At 40.9% G+C, this 25,227-nt stretch overlaps 2 protein-coding genes across 3 annotated transcripts; both read left to right on the top strand.

Moving 5' to 3' along the window:
- Positions 1–59: 59 nt before the first annotated feature.
- On the top strand, positions 60–5,769 carry LOC146524860 (uncharacterized). Of its 2 annotated transcripts, none has more exons than XM_085179559.1 (5): positions 60–1,580; positions 2,233–2,855; positions 3,022–3,143; positions 4,149–4,204; positions 4,559–5,769. In XM_085179559.1, the coding sequence occupies exons 2-5, from the start codon at positions 2,268–2,270 to the stop codon at positions 4,888–4,890; spliced, it is 1,098 nt and encodes a 365-aa protein (XP_085035685.1). In that variant the 5' UTR covers positions 60–1,580; positions 2,233–2,267; the 3' UTR covers positions 4,891–5,769. The 2 variants fall into 2 exon arrangements, with proteins under 2 accessions (XP_085035685.1, XP_085035678.1); XM_085179552.1 differs by having other exon boundaries at positions 4,149–4,228.
- A 1,953-nt stretch (positions 5,770–7,722) lies between these two features.
- On the top strand, positions 7,723–24,401 carry LOC146524859 (atlastin-3-like). The gene is made up of 14 exons (XM_085179543.1): positions 7,723–7,927; positions 11,023–11,246; positions 12,363–12,497; positions 13,775–13,879; positions 13,964–14,014; positions 14,358–14,414; positions 15,623–15,715; positions 15,865–16,003; positions 16,108–16,235; positions 17,604–17,660; positions 17,760–17,831; positions 18,004–18,195; positions 18,329–18,568; positions 22,291–24,401. The coding sequence occupies exons 2-14, from the start codon at positions 11,043–11,045 to the stop codon at positions 22,351–22,353; spliced, it is 1,536 nt and encodes a 511-aa protein (XP_085035669.1). The 5' UTR covers positions 7,723–7,927; positions 11,023–11,042; the 3' UTR covers positions 22,354–24,401.
- Positions 24,402–25,227: the final 826 nt, after the last annotated feature.

Raw genomic sequence — 25,227 nt, 5'->3', positions numbered from 1 at the left:
AAGGTGTAATAGCCTACATTTAGAATTCATTCATTTTACTAGAGGTGAAATTAACCTTCATTAATTCAATTATGGACTTGACTATAATGGTGTTACTTGAATTGTACTCAAGTATTTTGTATCAGCTGCGGTGGCGTCTACTCAGTAAAGAAGTGAGCAGCTGAAAGAAATTGCCTTCTCTTTCCATTTAGTGCTAATTGAACCGTACAGCAGTTAGTTTTACCTTAAACCGGGTGTTTGGTTGACATTTGCAGATGCAAAACATCCAAACCTGCATTTGGAAAATTGCTGCTAAGACATTAATGCATAAATTAATAATTACACATGATTTAGCATGTTATATAAAAGTAAACCTAACTAATGTTGTTTGAACCACAAATTCCTGAGATATCCTCAGTATGTTAAAATTTCAGAGCACTGTTATTCTGCAAGTGCAGAACATGGAGACAAGTAGTGTAATATAATGTAATTGTTGGCATTAGATTTAGATTTATTTGTCCTTTTGGAAATTCCATTTGTGCCTTTTATCAAATGTAATCACAACAGTAGAGACCTCACAGTTACCAACAATAAAGACATAAATGGCAAGAAAGTTCTGCTGTAACATCACCAAAAAGCAAATGACGATGTGTAAGTGACACCCATATCACACTACATCATATACTCTCACCTGGATTTGTTCTACAGAGTTACAAGTCCCCTGGCCACAAGATGTTGGCAGAGGTTGGACCGTGTACCTCCATGCTAATGGTAGTAAAGTGAATCCACCATGAACAGGCTGTGATGGATCTCTGAGGATGTCTCACCTGTTTTTCAGTACTCATGACTCCCAAAGTTGCTAACATCCAATCTTACAACCCGTGTTTACAATCTTATTGAGTTTGTAATTATTAACTATGAAAAATGAAAAATACCAGTCAATAAAACATCAAGCTAGAATGATTTCTACAAATGAATAATAAAAAAGAACCAGTGTACCCCGCCTCTCACCCTAAGACAGCTGGGATAGGCTCCAGCAACCCTGAAAAGGATAAGCGGAAGCGAATGGATGGATGGATTTCCTGTTTAATGTGTTATATATTGGTGTAGTATGGTAGGCTATAAGGGATGGTTTTGTCCGTAAGAAACCTGTAAAACAACCACTTTTCAGACTCTTGGCTCCTGATGTTCAGACTCTTATTATGTGACTCATCTGTAGCTGCAAAATACAGTCAGGAGTTTAAGATGTATGTCCTTCTGCTCTGTAATTTTCACGTGTTTCAAAGCCATCCTGTGGGCCGGACTGAACACTTTGGCGAGCCGTTTCTGGCCCCAGGACCGTATGTTTAATATCCCTTGTCTGCCGCCTGTGGCTGGTGTCAGACCAAATGTTGCGGGAACGCGCCCGGATACGCGCACCCTGCACAGCGTCCTTATGGTGTCCATGGAAACCACGGACCGCCACAGAGAGCGGAGTGAAAGGTGTCCGAATGAAAGTCTACTTCTGAACATCAGGATTTCACCTTTAACTTTTTTTTTTTTAACGACATCGACATTTAAGAGGAGGCAGTTCCCACCAAAGTCCCTGCTTTGGTGATTTGGTGAGTAACCAGTTTATAATATACGTTTGAAAGACTAGCTAACAGCGCCGAGCGGGTCACCTGTGAGGGGGGAAAAGGCGGCTTTCTACAATAGCTAAATGAAACTTTATATTGTTCCGCCATTTCCCCGCTGAACTGCTTTGTAGAACCATGTGGCTTCAGACACAAACCTCCAGAGCCTTATACGAGTAGATTAGACATGCTATACGTGTATTATTGGCCTTAGTTTTGTTTTGTTTTTTAAAATATGTTTAATAATCTTGGTCATGGTCAGTAGACTACGATGAGCAGTAACTTTCTCTGGGACGTGCACTTGTTCTCTGACTTCGTTTGCCTTTATTAAACTGGAGCAGTAGGAGTGGACTTTGGACGTTTAGTGGATGCTCATCAGAGGGGAACGTGTGGCAAACATTTACCTGCTATGGAGTTCTTATTTTTGTTTGTGTGTGTGGTGATCTAGTATGTTTGGCTTTTTTTTTTTTAATCTATGAAGAGGTAGCAGTTAAAGTCAGGTATATTATACCTGAAAAGAATAAACAACAACTCACAAATACAGGTACAGTCCTTGCTGTTCCTGCCTGTCCTGGAAGCAATTTGTATCTTGATGACTTCATCTTTCCTCTCTCTGATTCATTTCAACCTCATCTTTCAGCTGCATGACCCTGGAAGCTTCGCCCTGAGAGTGAGATGGAAAACAGCTCTCATACACTGCCACTCTCGTGCCTCTCTCCCGCCACTATCAGAGGGCCTCTGCCGTTGTCCTCCTCGCCCCAGCATACCTCCTCAAATGGTCGCATTTCACTGCCACTTTCGCCTATCTCTTTCCCGCCATCCCCAGCCTCATTTTCTCCAGCAACAGCAGAGTCTGTTCACTCCTGCTCCCCTCTTTCACACTTTACAGTGTCTCATTGCCTCGAAGGACAAAGCCTAGCTGACCAAGATGACCTCACCTGTCTCAACTGGCTGCATCAAAGAGGGGATCTGCTGCCACTGCAGCCCCTCACCAAAATGACACCGCTGCCTCAGCAGGAGCCCTCCGTGGCTTCCCAGCTTCTTCCCGCTGCTTCGTCCAAGCCACCGTACTCCTTTAGCAGTCTGATTTTCATGGCAATAGAAGATTCGCCACAAAAGAGGCTTCCAGTGAAGGACATCTACGAATGGATTGTGAACAATTTCCCCTACTACAGGACGGCAACGGGTGGCTGGAGGAACTCTGTCAGACACAATCTGTCTCTGAGCAAGAGCTTCAGACGCATTCAGAGGGACAAGAGCCAGGTGGGTGCTTAAATAACAGAGCAGCACCAAACTCATTGATCTAAGTGAACTCCTCATTGAATCCAGATGGTCTGAATTCGAAACATTGGTTACAACTCCCAAAAATGACTCGTGCAGGGTTTTTGAAGACTAACATCTGTTACATGGATTTGTTTGTTTGTTGCAGTCAGTGGGGAAGGGATCGCTGTGGTGTGTGTGTCCAGAGTACCGGCCAGCGCTCCTAGAAGTGCTCAGGAAGACCCACAGTTATCACAGCAATAACAGCAACCTGTTACACAAGCCTGCACTGTGAGTATCTGCAATAGGGATTTGTAGTGCCCCATACTGAGGAACGGCCAGAAAATCCAAAGTGTTCAACAAGAAACGAGTCACAGTTCTTTTCTTTATATTTTACTCTGAAAATGGGGAAATACAGACAGAGATATATTGAAATATGTGCAGACATACATGGAAATATGGGTACTTTTTAAGGCTTGAATGATTCATAGGTCAACGTAAAAAATATTCTGAAAACGGTCAGGTACAAAACCTGGAGTGTGAGTGACTGAAAAGGCAGCCAGCGTCCAAAGAAAAACTTTGAAAGACGTTCAGAGAGCTGCGAGAACTTTTGGACAAGACTAATTTAAAAAATTACAGTAAATTCGGCTACATGGAAGCAAAATAACGATTTGAGGGTGGCTCAGTATTTTTGCACGATACGGTAGTTGATGTGTAAAGGAGCTTCAATTTTAAAAAGAAAAATATGCAAACATTTACAGGCATCGACCTCTCTTAATGATTTGCTGCCTTTCTAATGAGTTTTTAACACGGTGCTGGTGAAACATTAAGGGGCTTCCACACAGGAAGTGACTCGCAGCAATGTGGTTTTCAGAGAAGTCATGACATTCAGTGACTTCGAGTGACAATGGTCCCAGGTTAAACCTTTCTCAACTCCTCTGGTCTCCATGTCATTGCTGATGCAACTGTAAATGAATCATTGCACTGGAGTCTCCTCTGACTGGAACTGAAGGTGATGCAAAACGCTGACTTTATTAAACTGAATATTTGGGTATTCCTTCACTATCTTTTGCCTTTTTTTAAAAAAAATTGGCAAACATATTCACTGATATATTGCAGAAGTAGGATGAAATATCATCTACAGCTGTCGTCGTACATGCTATTTTTCTTTTAACACAGTATATTTCTCTCCTTAACCACCACATCAGTAAAATCTAATATGCGTCTAGTAGAGGAGTGTTTCTAAATAATTTTACATTTTAATGGCTCTCTTGCTGTGATGTGTGTTGTGCGCAGGTTGGAGGGAGAAAGCTACAAGATGCCTGCTGAGTGTGATTCGATGGAAATATCAGGTCAGGACCTACATACTGGACCCGGTATGAAATTGTTTCAGTGGTTTAACTGCAGAGTAACAGCCCTCTGTGACACTTTTATCACCTGCAGCTTGTCTGTAGCTTTGCAGCTTTCCCAGCATGCATCATTGTTCCTGTGTTTGTGTTCTGTTCTCATGGAAACTGCCTTCCATTACCTTGGCAACCCGGCAATAGCCTGGCTTTTTATGAGTGCCCCCACCACACACCCCCGTTTTATTTCCGAGCCTCTTTGCCATACGGGCCCACGTCCTCGCTAAAGAATCCCGCAAGTGGTTGTTCAGCCAAGCTGCAGGACGATGGGTTATTAATGTTAATGTTGTCTTTCTCATGCAGATCCTCTTTCTCACTCCCTCCTCCTGTCTACCGCCGATAGTCCGATTTTAGCCGAAAACCCGCTGTGCCTTCTGACCCCGGATCACGAGGAGCTCGTCACCATGGAGTCTGTGGAATACCAGCAGGAGGAGGTGTGCGAAGACATGGAGAAGGACCCCCTGTCTGACAGCGGCTACATCGAGCTGCACTATTACGAGTCTCAGCAGTTCCAGTACCTTGTGCTGCCGGACGACACCGAGCTCGACCTGGAGACTGTGGAGATCCTGCAGCTTGATGCCGAGGCCCAGGAGGCCGCCGGGTCACTGCTGGACCTCGCAGGCGGTGGATATTAGTTCAGATCCTCAAAGAAACCCTCCCGGGATGACAACACTGCCCTATAGCCTGTTTGCTGCCCTGTAGTGATATTAAAGTATAGATCGAATTAACTGATGGAGTATCGTTCCACATAATTTCAGGCTTCCAGTACACAAGCTGAATATATCACCATAGCATCCCATCCAGCCTGAACAGAGCCTTCAAGGTGTAGAACTGAGACAAAAGTATTAAAAATGAAGTGATTCCACAGTGATTTTTTAACATGTTAACATCGTTCTCAGGGGTGGAAGGAGTGCTTCGAGCTCAATACAGAGTGCTGCTTCTCGACTGAGAGGTTTCCCAAGTTCAGGTGTGACTAACACGCTGTTGAAATCTTCACGTTTAATGTACAGCGAACAGCACATTGACTCACTTCCACATCGTTACCAGTAAAATATGAGTATGTGTTACCCTCTTTCAGTTGTTCTAAGCAGTGACCATCTTTTCTTTCTAAGAAAGTTTCTGTAGGACATTCAAAGTAAACTGTAGTTGACAGTCTTTGTTGTTTTCAGCAACACTGTTGCTTTGATAGTTGAAGACAATAGATAAAAAAATAATTTATAATGTAGCTGTGATTTTAGATTGTACTTAAGAAGTACAGGGAAGCACTTCTCAGTTATAATAAGTACTTCGAATTTTATTTCTAATGGTTTTTAATGTCCATTATTTTCAAGATTATCTTTGCTTGAGTTTATTTTATTTGCACGATGTCTTCAATCAGGAAAGGTTTGATTGACTCACTGCCATTTTAACCACTTTACATGTCGGTTACACTGAATTCTCTTCATAAATTGTATGTATTTACAACAGCTTTGGGTTTTATAATCTAATAAATAAAATCTGTGATGCCCTTCTTCTGAGCTGTGCATCGGTTGTTATAGTTTTGTTTTGATTTTGTTTTTAATGTTTGTTTTCTGCTTCAGTGAGTTTGATTGGTTTGGTTTAGTTTGACTTGGTTAAAATAAGTCTTTAGTATTAATGATAATGTCAAAGTTATGATTTAAGAAATTCAGAATAGATTTGTACAGGACAAATAAAACATTTTGTGCAGTCAGTGTATTCACAGTTTTAATATGTGCACCAGTGCCTCTGTGTACCGCACTGGACCCCTACATGTGAGTGGTGGGCATGTAGCTCTGTGGGCTAACGCCTAAAATCAGGCACTTGCCCTAAAACAGCTTAAGAGCTATTCTACAATTATGGGACATTTTCTTTTCCAGCCATGAATTTGAAAATAGTCCATGCACAAAATACTGAACATACATTTGTTGTGTGCACCTGAGACAAAATGAAGACCCAGAAGTTGAAAAAGTGGTTCCAAAATATTATTTCAACACCTCAAAAAAGGACATTTATCTTTTGGCCCAACTTCATGATAACTAAATTACTTGTCGTATATAATTGTTTCAATATTTTGTTTACACTTATAATTATTTTGCTGATTTCTTTGAGATCAACATATTTTAAAGATCAGTAATTATGAACTGCAAGTTATGTCCCACAACATATGTGCCACCCTATGACCGAAACTTATGTAGCCTGGAAGGGGAAGAGATAAATAGTGAGCCGGCATGGCAAAGAGGAAGTGGCATGAACATCATGGGTAGACCAAAGGTCACTTCTCTTTGACATTTTTGCATTTTTCTTGACTTTTCTGATTAGATTGAATGTGTCACTGTAACTAATGCAACCATGTTACCCAATTTACCAGAAGAGGACAAATGAAAGGTTCCTTTATTTTTAAAAACTACATTTATCCTTGACTTTCAGTCCATTACATCCCATCTGGGTTTTTTTTCTGAGAAAACACTAATACTACCACTATTGCCTTTGTAATAGCTTTAATTATTATATAAAAGATTGTATTTGAGCAAAGATTTTAAAATAAATACAGAAATTACTGACGAAAACGTGCGACTCTTGAAAAGTTAGATTTCAAAATTTTCTTAAATTGATATAAATTACGTTTTATCGGAAACTGAATAAGTATTTAGTAATGAAGTATGCTATCATTAATTAAATTGTCTACTTCGGGTATTGGTGAGATGCACCAAGCATCCACGACTGAAACACTTTTGATGCCTGAACTGTACAAATCAAAAAAAATTTAAGTTCAATATTTGTTTTTAACTGAAAATTATAACATAAAGGGTCCAGTAGTCCATATTTTAAAGCCCAAATGGGCTATGGGTTTATAGCTAGAAAAATCCATAAATAGAATAAACAGGAAAATTAAAATAAAAGAGCCCAGTGAATACAAATGTGATTATAAATCAGTAGGCAGCTTGGCAAGTAAAAAACAAAGTAACTACAGGTATGAGGAAGGAACGATTCCCTCTGTATGTCGTTGTGGTTGGTTTTTGTTTCTTTTCTAGTTAGTTTGACTGTTTGTTTAAAAATAATAATCTTGTTAGCTTTAAATGTTAATTTTCTGAGTCTGTCGGCTTCAGATTTGCTTTAAAATGCTGCTGGATAAATTTCGGTGTCTGTGTGATGAGCTTTATCTGGTGGCTTTAGAAACAGTGATCGGCTGCACCGTGAGAGGGCGCAAAAGCCACGGCTTACTTAACGCAGACACATATATGACAATGAAAAACAACGCAAACAAAACAAAACAAAGCCCTTTTGCAAACCTGCTATGTGTGTTCGGTTTCATCTGCGCAAATCCTTAGGCTATCGTTTGTATAAACGCAAAACACCTGGCACTGTTTTACATTACCTGTCTGGTAGTTCCGTATTCGTAACTTGACGATAAAAACTACATTTCCCAGAGCTTTTGGACGTTTGGCTGTTTGGGACGTGTAGTTCACAGAGACACTGGAGCGCCGGCAGGGAAACCTGTTTTAAAACTACATTTCCCGTGTGGCGTTTCGCAGGCTGGAGGCAGGAAGTGTGTGGAAGTTTGTTGATGGAAAAAAGTTCTCATGGTTATTTTCATGCCAGTGTAAAAAGTTACGTTTCTCTGGTTTGGCGACTCCCAGAAGACTGTTGCGAAGCCGTTTGGAGACACCAAAGGTAACATTAAATCACTAAACAGGAGCTAAAGAGCGCAGAAGCGTTTTTAAAAGCTAGTTTCAGATGTTTTAACACTTTTTTAGCTAACAACGGTAACGTATGTCATCGTTTTGCTGGTGTTTGAAAGCTTGTAGCCACACAAGAATTTAGCTGCATCCGTTAACTTGTATGTTAGCTCAGTGGTTGCGAGCTGTAGTTTGCTATTTAGCTTTTCGGTGAAGTTCACGTCGATGTCAGTACAGTTCGGCTTAGCTGTGCTCTTTGCAGTGCTGTCAGTTTAGCGCTAATATCATGTAGCTTCATCATAAACTAAGTTTACGAGACTGATCTATCTCGTGTTTAGATTGCAAAGTGCAAGCAGATTTTGTCTGAACTGCATATTTTTTTTCTGCTTGTTAGCATCGAGGCGTATGAACAAAGTCACTGCTGAGAAATGGTTGGTATGCTGCTCCTCGCCGCCACACCTTTGAGGTAGTGAGCTTTATCCGAAAGCAGCCTGCTTTCTGGGTATTATGAACTTATATCCAGACACCTCCCTGTCTTACTCATCGCGGGAGAAGACATCCACCCCGCAAAATCAGCGACAGTGGAGTGTATTGAAAGCATGCTTCAGGCAAAGCAGCGTGACACCATAAGAGGAGCCCTCCGTCAGCTTCACACAGAGCCTGATATTGTCCCTGATGGAGGGACCAGTGCATGCCTGATTTCTGTCAGCAAGCCCAGGAAGCATAAGTAAAGTCTTAGGCTACGTTCACACTGCAGGTCTTAATGTTCAATTCCGATTTTTTAATCAAATCCGATTTTTTTGTCTGCTCGTTCACACTACAAATAAACTGCGACAGCAAACGCTCTCTAGTGTGAACGCTCAAAGCGCAAAAGAAATGTCACACACAACGCGCTCTGTTTAGACCCAGAGCAAACAATATTGTTTGCAGTCTGGAGATAACAATATTGTCTGGAGAAGTCTGTGAAGCTGGAGAAGTCTGTTGTCATCATAATTATAACTAATGATGAATGAAGCTTTCCTAATGGTTTTCTCGTGACCAACTTGAACACATTTTTGAATGATTTCTTTTCTGGTGATAGGCAGACATAGGAGATATTTTCTCGTTAGCTTCGCTAGTTTGTTAGCACAAATGTCATAGGATTGTATCAGCATTGCACAAATATGTTGGCTGATTTTGTAACTCGGTATATCAGGTTTTTGTGGGCAAAATCTACAAAACAAGTGCAACAAAGAACTGAAAGGCTTTAATACAGTTGAGGTATTATTTATTTGTAAAGACAATTTAACCACTTTCCTGGTAAAAAGGAGAAGATTAAAAAACAGAACAAAAAACATACAGAGGCCCAGAATTTAAAAATCAGTTTATTACTACCCTCACTGACCACTTTATTACTGAGTTGGACCTACTTTTTGGTCTCAGAGCTGTCTTAAATCTTCGTGGCATATCAAGGTGCTCGAAACATTCCTCAGAGATTTTGGTCCATGTTGACATGATGGCATCACACGGTTACTGCAGATTTGTTGGCTGTACATCCATAATGCGAATCTCCTGTTTCATCCTAAAGGTGCTCTGCTGGCTTCAATATGGTGTAGAGGCCAAATATGGACTCATTGTCATGTTCAGAAAACTTCTTTGAGATCATTTGAGCATTGTGACATGCTGCATTATCCTGCTGGAGGTGGCCATCAGAAGATGCACTGCACTGTGGTCATAAAGGGAGGGACATAGTCAGCAACAACACTCAGGAAGGCTGTGATTTAAACAGCGCTCAGCTGGCCCTAAGGAGGGGAGACTATGCCAAGAAGATATCCCCCACAACATTACATCACTGCCACCAGCTGGAACTGTTAATTGATCTGTGCTTTATTGGTGTTTATGCCAAATTCTGATCCTTCCATCCAAATTTTGCTGCAGAAATCGAGACTCGTCATCAGCCCCGGCAAGATTCTTGAGCCTCTGTGAATTGTAGCCCCGGTTTCCTATTTATCTGCTGCAACCGGTTGGGGGTGATGGCAGGATGACAAGATAAATTTATAGATGCTCCTCTGCGTACCTTTGTTGTAACAAATGCTTATTACTGATGTCTTCCTGTCATCTCCAGACAGTCTTGTTTTTCTGCTCCAGCCTCACCAAGCACATTGCTGCTGACTGAATAGTTTCTCTTTTTCCTGAAGATCCTTCATATCATCTTCTGCAAACCCTACAGATGGTTATTGTCAGGCTCAGGAGAGACTCGGAGGCAGACCGTCACTTAAGTTCACAATTTATTTACACACAGACACCAGGTGCGGATATATACAGGTGAGGGGGCACAGGAAGAGGGTCTCCGGGGAACACAGGCACGGGAAGGGGACGGGCTATGTACACAATCCTTCACTGAAGCTCAGGTAGCTCGGACTCCGGCTTTTAGCTCACCAAACGGCGGTACTCAGGCTGGCGAGAAATCTGGCACAGGGAGGAAGAACAGTTAAGTTGCGGCACGAAAGAAACTCGGGAAAAAGCTCAGACTAGAAATGACACTGACGAGCGTTACACAATAATCCAGCGAGGAAGCACTCTCAGCAGCCGCCTTAAGAAGTGAATGAGATGAGATGATTGCTTGCAGGTGTCCGAGCCAGGGGCTGGAGCCGTCATGACTCCGCCCTGGTAGACCGCAGTGCGCGGGAGGGGAGAGAGAGACGCAGCACAACAAAAACACTTGTAGCCATACAGAGTCAGCCGAGAAGGCACAGGGTCGTGACAGTTATGTGGGAAAATCCCAGTAGATCAGCAGTTTCTGAAATACCAAGAACAATTTAATGTTCCAAGTAGTATGATTGTTGCTATATAATAATGTTCAGCTAAGATGCACCAATCTATTGCCCAATATGTTGGAGTATATCGTGCCATGTTGCATGTGGCAGTGTCACAGGTGAATTTCATCTGTTGCTTCATGAGTTTTTCTCTGATTTACTGTTCAAGAATGGCATAGTATAAACTTGTATTTTCTTTTTTTCAAGAAAAAAAAGAAAAACATTCAATTATAAAAAAAATTAATAATTAGTGTTGATTTTGTTTTGGTGTTTCTTTGTTTGTGATCTCGCACAGGGACCAGAACATCAAGAATAATGGGGAGCGAACCAGGCCCAGTTCAGATTGTCAATGTCTGTAAGGACGATCACTCTTTCACCTTGGAGATCAAGGCTTTGAGTAAGATCCTGCTGAACCCCAAGGTCCGAGACAAACGTGTGGTGGTGGTGTCAGTGGCCGGAGCCTTCAGGAAGGGGAAGAGCTTTCTGCTCGACTTCATGCTTCGATACATGCACAGACTGGTAAGTTGTGCTGTAACCTGATCCTTCACGTGTCTCATCACCATATCTCTGTAAGATCAGCTGAAGTTCACTTCAGAGATCAGCTGAAGTGCACTTACAGTATCAGATGCTGGACTCTCACTATGTGAAGCTAAGCTTCAGAGCAGGATGCTAGAGACTGATTTTTGTCCTAAAGGTGTGATAACCTGTAGAATTAGTCCTGGTGTGTGGATTGCATGAGGACTAACTAACATGTGAACTAACTAGTAGAGGTGGGAATCACCATACATCCCACGATACGATATTATCACAATACTTAACGCAAGATACGATATTATTGCAATTTTTAAAAATATTTTGCGATATTCAGATTCTGTACATGAAGGTAAACTTTATCAATATTCGTTTTATCTAATATCAAAGTCTCGCACTCAGTCTTTCTCTCATTTCAGTTTTATTGTTGACAAACTGAACGGTTTGTATTACAGTCTAGTCCAATTTAACTGAATCAACCATCTGGTACAATTATAGCTATTCTGAACTATGCAGTTTATGAAAACTATGCAGCCCCTTCAGCAACTGAAGAATTTGAAAGTAAATTAAAACAAAATATAATTTTGCATTAAATAAAAACGTTTTAAACTTAATTAAAATAAAACATGTCTTAAATTAAAATAAGTAAACTGTCATGTTTATTGCTGCCAAAAAAAAGTTAAACACATTTGGACAGTGAAGGAATGTCAGGATTCTTGCTCAGAAAAAGGATCAACATGCTCTGAAGTCAGAGCACAAAAACCTTTTTGTAACAAAATATCGATTTCTGCTGCCCCTGTATCGATACATTATTAGCAAACAAAATATCACGATACTACACAGTATCGATTTTTTCCCCCACCCCTACTAACTAGTTTACTGACTAGGAGTAAATAAGAATTTTGCCATGACCACTAAGGAGTAGAATCACTGAACACTTTACACTCCACTGGGTACTTATTTGTTATGTAAATTATTCAAAACAATTGGGATCTCCATTCATAATTTAGGTTATGGCTGAGTGAATAGCACCGAAGCTTCACCTGAAGGCCTCGGCTTTGCTGTGATGGGGGTTTAAAAGTGAAGTTTGCATTTCTGTATCAGGACGAGGAGAAATGGATGGGTAACGATGACGAGCCTCTGACCGGGTTTTCTTGGAGAGGAGGGTCAGAACCGGAAACATCAGGCATCCAGCTGTGGAGCGAAGTTTTCCTTGTCCAAAAGAGCGATGGTGAAGAGGTACTCGAACATTTATGTGTGATTATTTGTTTTAAGAGAGTAAACATGTAAGCACTCAGATTTACTAATGGAATTCATATTGAAATATTGAGTTGATGTTCATTCATTGTTTTAGATTTTCAGTGCCACAGTCATTTCTGGTCTCAGCCTTTCCTCTAACTTTTAGTCTGTGCTTATGACTTTATTACTCTAGCTGTATAAGAATAAAGCACATTTTCTAGGTTTGTATTTTATATAACAAAGGTTTATAAGTGCAGTGGACAGATCCCTGCATGCTGCAAAAGTCACTGCTACAAAGAGATGAGCTGGTTTCTGTCAGCCTCCAGCAAAGTTTAAAAGCAATCTTCTAAATTTAGACCAAGCAGTTCATCTGTCTACAGGCGTCTTTAGCTGCTTTTTCTGAAAGCAATTGTTCTGGGAGGATTTTTTTCCCTAACTAAACAGGTAATCTGGTGACTTTCTTATTGTCATTTTAATGTAAAAAAAATAAATAAAAAAATTACGTTAAAGAAACTCTGCTTCTCTAAGATGGACTTTTTATACCCAATCACAACCTTGATGACCTTGACCTCAAGGTTAGAGGTCAGACATCTGTAAGCTCTATAATCATGTTGTTTTCCTTGCATTCCTCATTTCTGCATGCATGTTCTCCATATTTGAGTTTCTCTGCCACACCTCAGATAAGTATAAAAGTTGAATGAATGAAAGCAAGGTTGGGCAGTGGTTCAGATGCAGTGACTCATTAATGCACATTACTGTTTGGAGTATTGTGCCTCCTTGTATTCAGTATTTCGCTCACATAGAGTTAACTTTGCCAAGCTGCCTAGGTCCACTAAGGAATGTTAAAGTATATTTGGCAAACCTGTTTTAGAAATGTTTTTATGTCTAATTTCTCATCCATCGCCATATTTGGTCAAGATCCCCTCAGTATTATTTGTAAATTATTATTACTGCTAACTAGCTTGTCCAAAACCTTTTCATTCTGTTTCACTCCTGTCTGGCTCACTGCCCAGGTCCTCAATATCATGCAGAGTCTCTTATCTTGCAGTCAGATGCCCTCTAACGCCACTGTCTTGAACTGCGATGGTAGTTCTGCTCTCTGAACCGCTGCAAGCTGTACCAGCAGCTGGTGGAGAACTGCTTCATATGCCACTGCACTGAGCTTGTTGAGGTTTCAGAGCGAAACTGGAGCCAGTCTAAAATCTGAGCACATGTCATAGCACGTGATTCCTACATTTACCCCATGTTGCGTATCTTCTCCCTCTCTGCTGCTGCAGGTGGCTGTGGTGTTGATGGACACTCAGGGAGCGTTTGACGACCAGTCCACTGTGAAGGACTGCGCCACCATCTTTGCCCTCAGCACTATGACCAGCTCCATACAGGTGACGATCTGCTCTGAGCATCACTAAATCAGTATTTTCTTGATACTGTTGTAAAGTGTGCCAACATGTTTTTGTCTTGTTTAGCTCTACAATCTCTCACAGAACATCCAGGAGGACGACCTGCAGCAGTTGCAGGTCAGTTTGGATTGGTGTTTGGAAAATCCCACCAAAGATTTTAAGCTCCAAACGATTAAATCTAGTTACTGTTTAGACTTAGACTCTCACACATAATACTTTCCTCGTGGTGCTGGCTCTGATATTGTATTCATTCATTCACAGCAGCTACTTTAAGGAATCAACTTTTAAACAGTTTTGTTTGGTGTACTCTGTTATGCTCATGCGTTTTATTTCATACTTGAAGTTTTTCTGCATCTAATGGAAGTAATTTCCCTGCCTAACATTAGTCATGCGCCACATTTTTTAATTTCACTGTTAATTTTCCATTATGGGCATTGCCTCCTCCTCTTTCTTCCTGTAGCTGTTCACCGAGTATGGTCGTCTCGCCATGGATGAGATCTTTCAGAAGCCCTTTCAGGTATGAGAAACAACGACATTCAGTGATCTGTGGGGGGTTTTTTAGGGGTGGGTTTTGATAATCGATTCATCGATTAAAATCGATTCTGGCTTGGATAACGTGATATCGATTCATTAAAATCCTGAATCGATTTTTTAATATAAATTTATTTTGCCCGAAACGCCAGAATCTCAGTTTCGACAACCACCAAACAGCTAAAACAGTAAATGAGAGCAGGAACACGGATTCTGCACAAAGACGTAAACACAAAGCGCGGACCCGCCGACGGATGAGAATCAGTGAGATGTTGCCTTTCTCACCCGACGGCACGGACACGGTCGGGGCTGAAAGCCGACAGCTCGCTGATTCTGATCTGTCGGTGGGTCCGCGCTTTGTGTTTACGCCCTTTTTGCGCTGATTCTAGAGCTGTTAGTTTGATCTCTCTCCAAACAATATTGACCGAACCAGCAGCAAAAGAAGATCCAAACTACGCTTCACATAAACATCGTCATGAATTCACTCTGACTTTTACTGTTTTGCTTCCACCACAATAAAATCACACTTTGTGCACAGCTCTCTCTCTCTCTCTCTCTCTCTCTCTCTCTCTGTACTTCAAGAACAGTTTCCCGTCTAAAAATCTGTTTTCTTCATTATTCGCTTGCTTGTTACGCACAAGTCTACCGTTGTTTACAGCCTGTCGGCCGCTGTTTTTTTCCCTTTTACTTACTTCCGAAAAGAAAACCTAATTTCTGCCGTTCAACAGGCTTCTGAACAAATTTAAACTTTTTAAAATTATGCAAAATGCAAACCGCTTAGCTGTCTCTAATAAAACCGCTGTAACTTCAGAGGTAATGTTCATGTGTTGATTAATGGTTTTCTTTCGTTTTTGATGTACTGCAGAATATTTTTATAAAATCCCAGAACAGGAAAATCACCTTTATGATTTTCTGTTTTATCTTCATCTATTTTGACACAAAGGCATCTGCTGTGATGCTCACACCTTTGATAAAGTCTTGCGAGTGTCAGCTTCCTTTTTATAGATACAAAAATATGTAAATGTACTGATCTGAATTCTAATATTTCTGACTGTCTGAGGCAAAATTTCCCAGATTCAAATCGAATCGAATCAAATCGAATCGGAATCGAATCGATTCTAGAAATCAGTGACGATACCCAGCCCTAGTTTTTTTGTTCTCTTGTTCTCTAACACGTTCTCTCTCCTCCTGCAGTCTTTGATGTTTCTGATCAGGGACTGGAGCTTTCCCTACGAGTACAGCTACGGGTTCAAAGGCGGGAATCAATTCCTGGATAAACGGTTACAGGTACCAGCCACGTGTTGATGATTTGGCAGAGTATCATAAATGCACTGTGGCTGTGAATCTTTATGTAAATGATCTGAAATGATGAGTTTCAGCAGTGCTTGTTTGTTTGTTTTTTATTTGTTTGTTTGCTTGGTTGGTTGTTTTTTTAGGTTAAGGAGGCTCAACACGAGGAGCTGCAAACAGTCAGGGAGCACATTCGTTCATGCTTCACCAACATATCCTGCTTCCTCTTACCTCACCCTGGTTTAAAAGTTGCCACCAGTCCTGCCTTTAAGGGACAGCTCTGCGGTAAGGTCCTCGGGTTTTTGTGATATTTTTAGTTGGATGGCCTTCAGCAGAGTGCACTCCTCAGTTTAGATTTTTGTTTTTAATTTATTGTTATTTATTGTCAGATGTGGGTCCTGAGTTCAGAGACCAGCTGAAGATTTTGATTCCCAAACTGCTGCATCCAGACCGTCTGGTGGAGAAAGAAATAAATGGAAACAAAGTCACATGCAGCGGCCTGCTCGAGTTTTTCAAGGTGAGATCACAATCAGATATTTACAGGCCCCTTTTTTTTAGTTCATTGGCTAGAAATGTTAAATATTTGCTTTACTTTACCTGCTCTGAAGTTTTCTCTTTCTCTGAGTATAAAGAAGCTCATTTTGAAGCTGTTCGCCTGAGCTAGAGACAGGGTTTAAAAAAGAAACAATGGGGGGGCAATGGAAAACATGCCTTAGCCCAGTGTCCAACCCCCGGGCCTCGGACCGGTACCGGTCCGTGAGTCGTTTAATACCGGGCCGCGAGAGTTGAGGCTCAGGTGTGAAATGTATGGTTTTCAGCGTTATTTTGTTATTGTTTTGATCGTTAACTCGGTTTTCCTGGGTCTTTTCACGTGTGTTATGAATAAATCTTCTTTTTTTCGGTACCGGTACTAGTTTTATTTTGTTGTATTTATCCGCGACACATCAAAGGCCGGTCCGTGAAAATATTGTCGGGCATAAACCGGTACGTGGCGCAAAAAAGGTTGGAGACCGCTGCCTTAGCCCACTTCCTTTAAAATTTGCCAGATGTTTTGAGTCTACTGCCATCCTGTGTCTATTACTGTTTATAGATCACAGTGAAAAGGCACAAAATCCTCATGTTTTTTGTAACTAAATATTAGTCTATGATTTTACGGTTCAATTCAATTCAATTCAATTTTATTTATATAGCGCCAAATCACAACAAAAGTTGCCTCAAGGCGCTTCATAGATACAGAGAAAAACCCAACAATCATATGACCCCCTATGAGCAAGCACTTTGGCGACAGTGGGAAGGAAAAACTCCCTTTTAACAAGAAGAAACCTCCGGCAGAACCAGGCTCAGGGAGGGGCGGGGCCATCTGCTGCAACCGGTAGGGGTGAGAGAAGGGTTCAAACAACTCGTCTACTTCTAGAAACTTTCCTTCTGCTTTGCAGTTGTAGAAATAGAAACATGTCTTGCCAGGTAGCAGGAATCTCAACAATGGCTCTGGACAGGTTTCAAGCTACCAAGATCAAGTATGTAAGGAAGTAAGTAGTAAGGAAGTCCACCCACCCATCTTATTCCAGTTACCCAGTTCAGGGTTGCGAGGGCGCTGGAGCCTGTCCCCACTGGGGGGAGAACGCCATAATTGTGATTTCAAGAGCCACCAGGATATTTAAAAAAGCTCAAATTAAGTTTTATTAAACTTTTTCCTTGTATGTTACATTTACACCAACACGGTCAGCATCTGTGAACAGATGTGTGTGTTAGTGGATTATATGGTTCCTGGGTAAGCTCTTACAAAGTAGATGATTGTCTCTCTAGACAGCTGCTGTCATGGATTTCTCTACTCAGAGTTCTCCATATCTGTGTCTGAACAGTCCTTTCTGTTTTGTGTCACCAGGTTTATATCAAGATTTATCAGGGAGAAGACCTACCGCAGCCAAAGACTATGCTCATGGTACGTATACTGTTTACGCCAGTTTGACCAGGCACTTAGTTTTGCTCTTGAGTAGGTCACTGTTTATCATCTTTACCATGTGTGTGTCTGTCTCACCAGGCCACAGCAGAGGCCAATAACTTGGCAGCTGTGGCGTCAGCCAAAGACCAGTATTACAGGAACATGGAGAAGGTGAGTTCATGTTAATCTCTGTGGTGATCCCTGATTATTATCATTCCTATTAGTCACTACTTTAACGTGCTTGTTGCCTCGGTAATCTACAGAGTAAATGGGGTTACATTCATCGTCTGTAATGTTGAATTTGAAACACCCTCCCTCTTTATGATTCTGTGCTTTTACTAAGGTGTGTGGAGGAGACCTGCCTTATGTTTCTCCAGATTCCCTGGAAGAGAAACATCAGTTTTTCTTCCGGGAGGCTCTTCACGTCTTTGCATCCACCAAGAAGATGGGCGGACAGGAGTTTTGTAACCGTTACCAGGAGAAACTGGAAAAGGAGCTATTGGAAATGTGGGAGTCATACCTGAAGCACAACGAGGTAAAGAGTGGTTTGTTTTACCCTCTTTTATTATCTAAGTATAAAAATCAATTAATGAAGGTAAAATGTGGTCAAACATGATTTAATTTCAGTTTTGTTCCTGATCACTTGCTCTTTCTCTTTGTATTCAAAGTCCAAAAACCTCTTCAGCGCCTTCCGGACTCCTGCTGTGCTCTTTGTCCTGGTGTGCCTCCTCTACGTGCTCTCTGGCTTGCTTCTTTTTATCGGCCTGTCCACCTTCGCCATGTTTTGCGACTGCACTCTCGGTGCGGTCATGGTGGCCATGCTGACGTGGGCCTTTATCCGCTACTCGGGTCGGTACCGAAATGTGGGAGGAGCCATCGACCAGGCTGCCGGCGTCGTTCTGGAGCAGGTGAGAATAAAGGAAGAGAGGCGTTTGTGTCTCAAAGCTTTCATTGCTGGATTCTGTTTTAGTGTAATGCACCAGTTACAGCCACTAGAGGGAGCGCTTGGTGTTGTAGAGAGCAACAAAACCACCAGGATTAAAAATAAAAAGTCTGGTTCTCTAAATAAAAACGGCTTATACAACACATTTGAATAGTGTGTCTGAGCAGATAGCTTTGTCCTATGTTAAGCTTAAATGCTTCACTGACAGTATGAGTGTGAGAGGGATCTGGGGAAAGTTCACAAACTGGTTAAAGCGGTTTTCCTGAGCCTGGATAAAGTGCGTTCAAACCTTTTCAGAGTAAACTTGAAAAACGTTAGCAACGAAGACACTAAGTGGAGCTCCCTCACTAAGCTGATCTTGAAAAGTGTTGGTAACGTGAAGCCTGAAAGTTTGAAATGCCTGTAAAAGTAGACGTTACTTTCAGCTGTTTGCTTATTAACAAGGGGGTCTGTACGGGTAGCGCTGCATGTTTGATTTGTCAGGTTTTTATGCTGGAGACCCTTCCTGACACAACCCCAAAGGGGATTTTCCTGGCCTGGCTTTTTACCACCTTAAAAATATTCGCAGTAGAACAAAAACGGAAGAAAACCATGAATCAACACACAAACATTACCTGATGCTGCTGAAGTGATGCAGAGCAAAGGTTTGCAGAGGTTTAATTAGAGCCTCAGCTATGCATTTTGCAATTTTTGCATAACTTCAGTATTGAACAGCAGAAATTAGGCTTTCTTTTTGGAAATCATTTAAATTTTTTAAAAAAACCCAGCGACAGTGCTGTAAACAACAGTAGACTGGTGCGTAATAAGAAAGTGAATAATGCAGAAAACAGATTTTTAGATGGGAAACTGTTCTTGAAGTACACTGAGAGAGAGAAAGAGAGAGAGAGCTGTGCAGGAAGTGTGATTTTTATCATGGTGGAAGCAAAAGTAAGAGAGAATTCATGACGATGTTTATGTAAAGCGAAATGTGAAGCTGGTTCAATCAATTTTGGTTGGAGAGAGACAAAACCTGCAGCTTCAGAATCTAGCGCAAAAAAATGGTAAACACAAAGTGCGGACGCGCCAACGCATCAGAATCTGTGAGCTGTCGGCTTTCAGCCCCAGCGGCGTGTCCATGCCGTCAGGTGAGAAAGCCACATCTCACTGATGCTGATGCATCAGTGGGTCCGCGCTTTGTGTTTACGTCTTTGTGCAGAATCCTCGTACCTGCTCTCATTTACTGTTTAAGTTGTTTGGTGGTTGTCGAGATTTTGTGAGGTTTAACCTGAGATTCTGGTGTTTCTGGCAAAATAAATTTATATTTAAAAGTTGGATTTTAATAAATCGATATCATGTTATTCAAGCGAGAATTGATTTTAATCGGAAAATCGATAAGGAGGTGGTGAAGAAAGGAAAAACATTCAATGTATTTAAAAAATGACAGAATCAGAAACATCAGGAATCATTTTTTGTACAAAAATTATAAATTCCTTCAAAAAGAATATGGGACCACACAGGTTAATTATGTGGGCTGCTAGAAAGCTGACCGCCTCGAGTTGTTAAACTGAGTGTTTAAACGACTCTGCTTCATTACTTGATAATCACCAAAAAGCTGTGAATTTTTTTTCTTTGCCCTCTAAACTTCTCCTGTGGTCACATTTCTTAACTTAAGGCTGATAAATTACAAAAAAAATGACTATTTCTTATTTTTAACCACGTGAGAAAGCAAAATTGTTTGTAGTTGATACAAACTGCACACAAATGTGACTGACCTATGGAGATAGCTGCATGTGTTTTCTGGTTTCTCCACGAAGACATTAACATCGTTGGCTTTGGTTGTTCACCAGGCAGGAATTGTGAGAGGAAAAGTTTAAACCCTTCCCATGTTCTTGCCTTCATTCACCTGGCTGGTGGCAGCATGAAGTGGATATCCAGCCCACTGGACTCTCGCCTATGGCTCTTCTGAGGGACTTAAAGCCAATTTTTTTTATAGGTCATCTTAGGTCAGCTACATGGTCTCCTTTTAGAATACCTCACCTGGGGTGCATCCTAGTCAGATACCCGAACCACCTCAACCTGCTGTGTAGGAGTAGCAGCTCTGCTCTGACTGAGCTGCTCATCTCTAAAGCAGAACCCGGACACCCTTCAGTGCAGTGATGTCAAAACTCACTTTATTGTGGGTTGCATACAGCCCATTTTGATATAAAGTGGGACAGACCAGCAAAACTCATTTTCTATTAGTGTACAGACATTTAACTAACCATTTAATCCTATTTAATATAAGAAAAAGAAGTGCATTTTCAGCAGTACATCACAGTTTTTTAATGATAAAAAATTGCTGCTGCAGTAAATGAGGGTAATCTGTCAGTATGAATAAATAAAAATGTATATTTACAGATTACGTGTGTAACTATATGTACACATGTAATCTGTAAAATTACAAAAGTTCTAGTAGCTCTCTGTCCAGACATGGCAGTGGGGAAGGTCCCTTATCAGTTGGAAAAGCTGCGAAATTTATGAAAATTAATGCTATCCTTTAGTTGTTTCAAAGCCATCAGTGGGCTAGACATGAGACTTTGCCTGCCCAGTTCTGGCCCCCAGGCCTTATGTCGATACCCCTGCTCCAGAGGAAGCTAATTTCCGCTGCTCAAATCTGTGATCTCATTCTTTCCGTCCCTACCCTCGTGGCCATAGGTGAGTTAGATCTCCTAGTCTATGGACAGCGTTGCGTTCACGCCTTTACCACAGCAGACCAGTATGACGTGGACACGAATGTCAGAAAGTCTAACACCGGGGACACCAATGGGGGAGGGGAGTGGACGGGGTGCTACACCCCTGTTTCTTGCACCCTACCCGGTGTAGGGGTGGGATGTTGTTTCAGAGGGTGCATCCGTTCGCTCGCACTCTAGAGGGGGGATGCGTATGTGTCATTGTGTCACTGGTGTGTGTGTGTGTGAATGATTGGCCTGCATGTTTGTTTATATAAGTGTACACAGTTAATTTGTCTGTGTGTTTGGGTATGGCTGGGCCTGAGCTGATAGAGAGTCGATAGAGCTCATCTTGGAGCAGTCCAACACTGAGCTGCTGTGCGGGGCGGACATGTCTGAAGCTGCTGAGCCATCTGACGAGCAGCTGAAGCTGAAGGAGTATATTTGTTATCACATTGTGGTCCAACTGTATAACACATGCCAGTTTTTACCACTTATTTGCATTTGAGCTTGATGGCCTACATACAGCAGACTTATCAGGGCTTGTTTTCTGAAAGTGGCTCGACTGTTACTTCTTGTAACGGAGCTGATAAGAGAGGTGAGACTGAACCATGACCATGCAGTAAATGTGTGACCCACGAAGCCTCAACAATGAGCTACTGAAGGCCAGTTTGATGGTGCTCTTTGTGGATTATTGTAATGCTTTCACAAATATTTGTTGCTGAACAATGGTGATTATTAAGAACAGATAGAAATAAAAATGTATGATGTATGTATCCAACATAAAAAAGGACTGAAACAGAAAATGAAAGTGTTCCAGCCCTCAGAGGCTGTCTGAAGTCCATTCTTGAATCTTGAGTTCACTTTCCTTACAAGTTCCTCGACCGTGCCATCGCTGCAGAGTTTAAAAACGGTGATGGATACAGCAACCAGAACTGAAGTCGGTGAACACTGCAAGCACTCACATCAGCTCTCTCTCTCCTGTTCTTTCTCCTTTCAGGCCACTGTGATGCTGAACAAGTCGAGAGGGACAAGCATGGTGGAGCACAAGAAAACCCGTTAAAAGACCTCCACACTCTCTTCATAATGCAATGCAAACGGCGCCCACAGCAAACACACAGTCAGCACCCAAAGCCTTATCATGCCACCCAAACTCAACAACACTGACACGGGGTAGCGAGATGATGCCACTTCACCAGCATCTCTATTATGCACAATATTCTGCCTGTCAACGGTTCTGTTATTCTCTAAGGCAGGGACGTAAACTGTATCTTATGTCTTAAATTGACACTGCCATCACTTTACAAGTTTACAATTGGTCTTAATAGACAAGTCAATGTTTACCTTAAACCTAAAAACACTTTTATTTTCTACTTCAAGCTTAATGCATCTTCGTTGGCCGTATGTTGCTCAGACAGGGTTTCTGCAGTGTATCTTTAAATAGTTTCCTAAAGTGCTAGCTTTAAAGCGTATACATTTATTCAGGTTTCTGTGAGGTTTTCTTTGTTTTCACTCATTGACTTTAAAACATTCCAGCTTGTTTGTAGATTGGCTTCATATTTTAACATAAACTAGCATTTCTTGGGAGGCTGAATGGCACTGCTTTGAGGGGAGAGTAAACACAGTTTTTTGCTCTACACAGCACAGCATGGAGGCTGTATGTAATGGGAGATTCACTTGTTTGTTCTTTTATGGAAACATGCTATCCTTTGTTGATCCGAGTACTAAATAATAGACCACATGGAATATACACTCCATAAAAATTCCAAAGGAAAGACAGTATTAGAATGCTGATAAGTGTTGATTGACCAAATAAACTGCTTTCATTATGTTGTGAGCGCTAATGTAAAATTTTAATCATGTCAAAAATCTGTGAGTTTAAGCGATAATACAGTCCAAAGCATAACCAGGATAATTCTGTCTCTTTAAAGACATTTAAACATGCTAGTAGTTTAATTGGAGACATGCGTGAAACTAATGGCAAGCAAAATGTATGAATAGAACAAAAAAGCAGGAGAAATGAGCAGAAAATTGTAGCACAGCTGTCATCCTGAATTTTTGTACAAGTGTTTCATTTTTCCAGGGGCTGCAACACTTAGACGGATTATTATCATGTAACATATGATATTGTTAGTCATGCTTTCCCCTCAAATGATCTTGTGATGTTTTAAGTGACGGGTAATCGTCTATACTGTCAGCAGAGAAATAACATTGTGACACCCCACCCTATTCAAAAGCCCCACTGGTAAAATAGCTGTAAGTTAAATGAATGTTTAAACTGCTTCACATTAATTTGTTCTATAAAAAGACTGTTTAAATATTTGTTAAGCTGTGTGAGGTAAAGCTGGCTCCCAGTTCAGCTCAAAACTACCATTTCATATGACTGACTTTTACTGCGAAAGAAAAATAATCAATATGAGCTAACTTGATTCTTACATTCTTGTTTGCATGCAGCAAGTTAACCATTTAATCTTTAGCAAATCAGCAAGTTATACTGAGGAATAAAAAGCTGGACCACTCAGTGGATTTATTATATTTTAGTTTGTCTTTGTGGGGCCAAGCAGGGGCTGCTCCGGCCAGCTCAGAGTAAATCAGGTAGTGGATTAAAGGACGATGATTATTTGTAGCTATGCCCTACATCTCTAAATATGATAACGTGCATGATAACGTGAAGATGGCTCCTGTAACTATGCAGCAGTATGCACTTTAATAACTATTCCAAAAAAAAAAAAATCCCCAAAAAGCTGTACAGTGATGCTTTATTCTCACAGTGATACCATATTACTCTTAATGATACAAATCCACATGTAAAGGGCCAAAAATTTCCAAATTGAATATGATATTGAATATTTGTGATTTTTGACCATCATTTTGCACTTTCCATTTCTGTCTCTTTCCACAAGAGGAGGGAACTGTTTAAATAGTTTTTAAAAAAAGCAGTTATTATTGCACTTCCCCTCTTCTTTGGTGCTTTTTGTACACAGCTTGTTCCAAAGGCGAGCAAATGCATGCAAGTAGTCCCAGCTAATGCAGTCATCTCTTGCAGGTGCATGGTGGCTTTAACTTGAGAAGTGCTGTTTTATAAAGAATAAACAGGAGCCTCAAACTGTTGATCCAGCGTTTCTGGTCTGTTTATTTCTCTGCCGTTTCCACCAGCAGGCTTGCCTCTGTGAATAAGCAAATCAGCACAGTTACAAAAGTGCTACTTATGCAAAGCTCTTACATCGCCATTGCATTTGATGGAACTGCGCAGCCAAAGAATGGATTGCCACATTGCTTTTGAATGATATTGGATTAGATTAAATCACATTAAACTCTGTTGTCATCGTGCAGCGAGAGCCTAGCAAAATGCTGTTCATAAAACTACATAGTGCAAGCAGTACTCAAGTGAATGTAGGTCTTCTAAACACGGATTATTGCACAAATGAGCAAAACACTGATAAAGAGAAAGTGTAATATGACAGGATACATGTGTGTTTACAGTACAAATAATCAACAGTACAAATAATCAAGCAGTTTATATTATGTAATATTCAGTCCAATGAATGAGTAATGCACATAAACAATGAGTCAATACAGTATGTCATGTAGCGTGTAAAGTATATGTACTAGTAATACAAAGTGGGTACTATGTGGTAGGTATGTAGCTACAATATGAACAATAATAAATTGTAGGCTACTGTATGAGTTATTGTAGCTGTTTCCATTAATCTGTGTTGCATCTTTGTCCAACAAACTAACTGTATTTTTTATAGTTTTCCCTCTGTACCCCACCACGTGAATTTTAAATCAATCAATATGGGATTGGATTTTAGACTTTAATTCAGGATATTTATCTGAAGTGTTGCATTAACTGGTTAGAAATTACAATACTTTTTATACACAGTCCCATATTTGAGGATAACAATTAATTGGACAGTTGACTGACAATTATTTT

The sequence above is a fragment of the Neolamprologus multifasciatus genome, chromosome 2, assembly GCF_963576455.1.
Source record: "Neolamprologus multifasciatus chromosome 2, fNeoMul1.2, whole genome shotgun sequence".
Lineage (NCBI taxonomy): Eukaryota > Metazoa > Chordata > Actinopteri > Cichliformes > Cichlidae > Neolamprologus > Neolamprologus multifasciatus.
The sequence above is the reverse complement of the archived record's forward strand: the minus strand, read 5'-3'. Positions and strand labels throughout refer to the sequence as shown.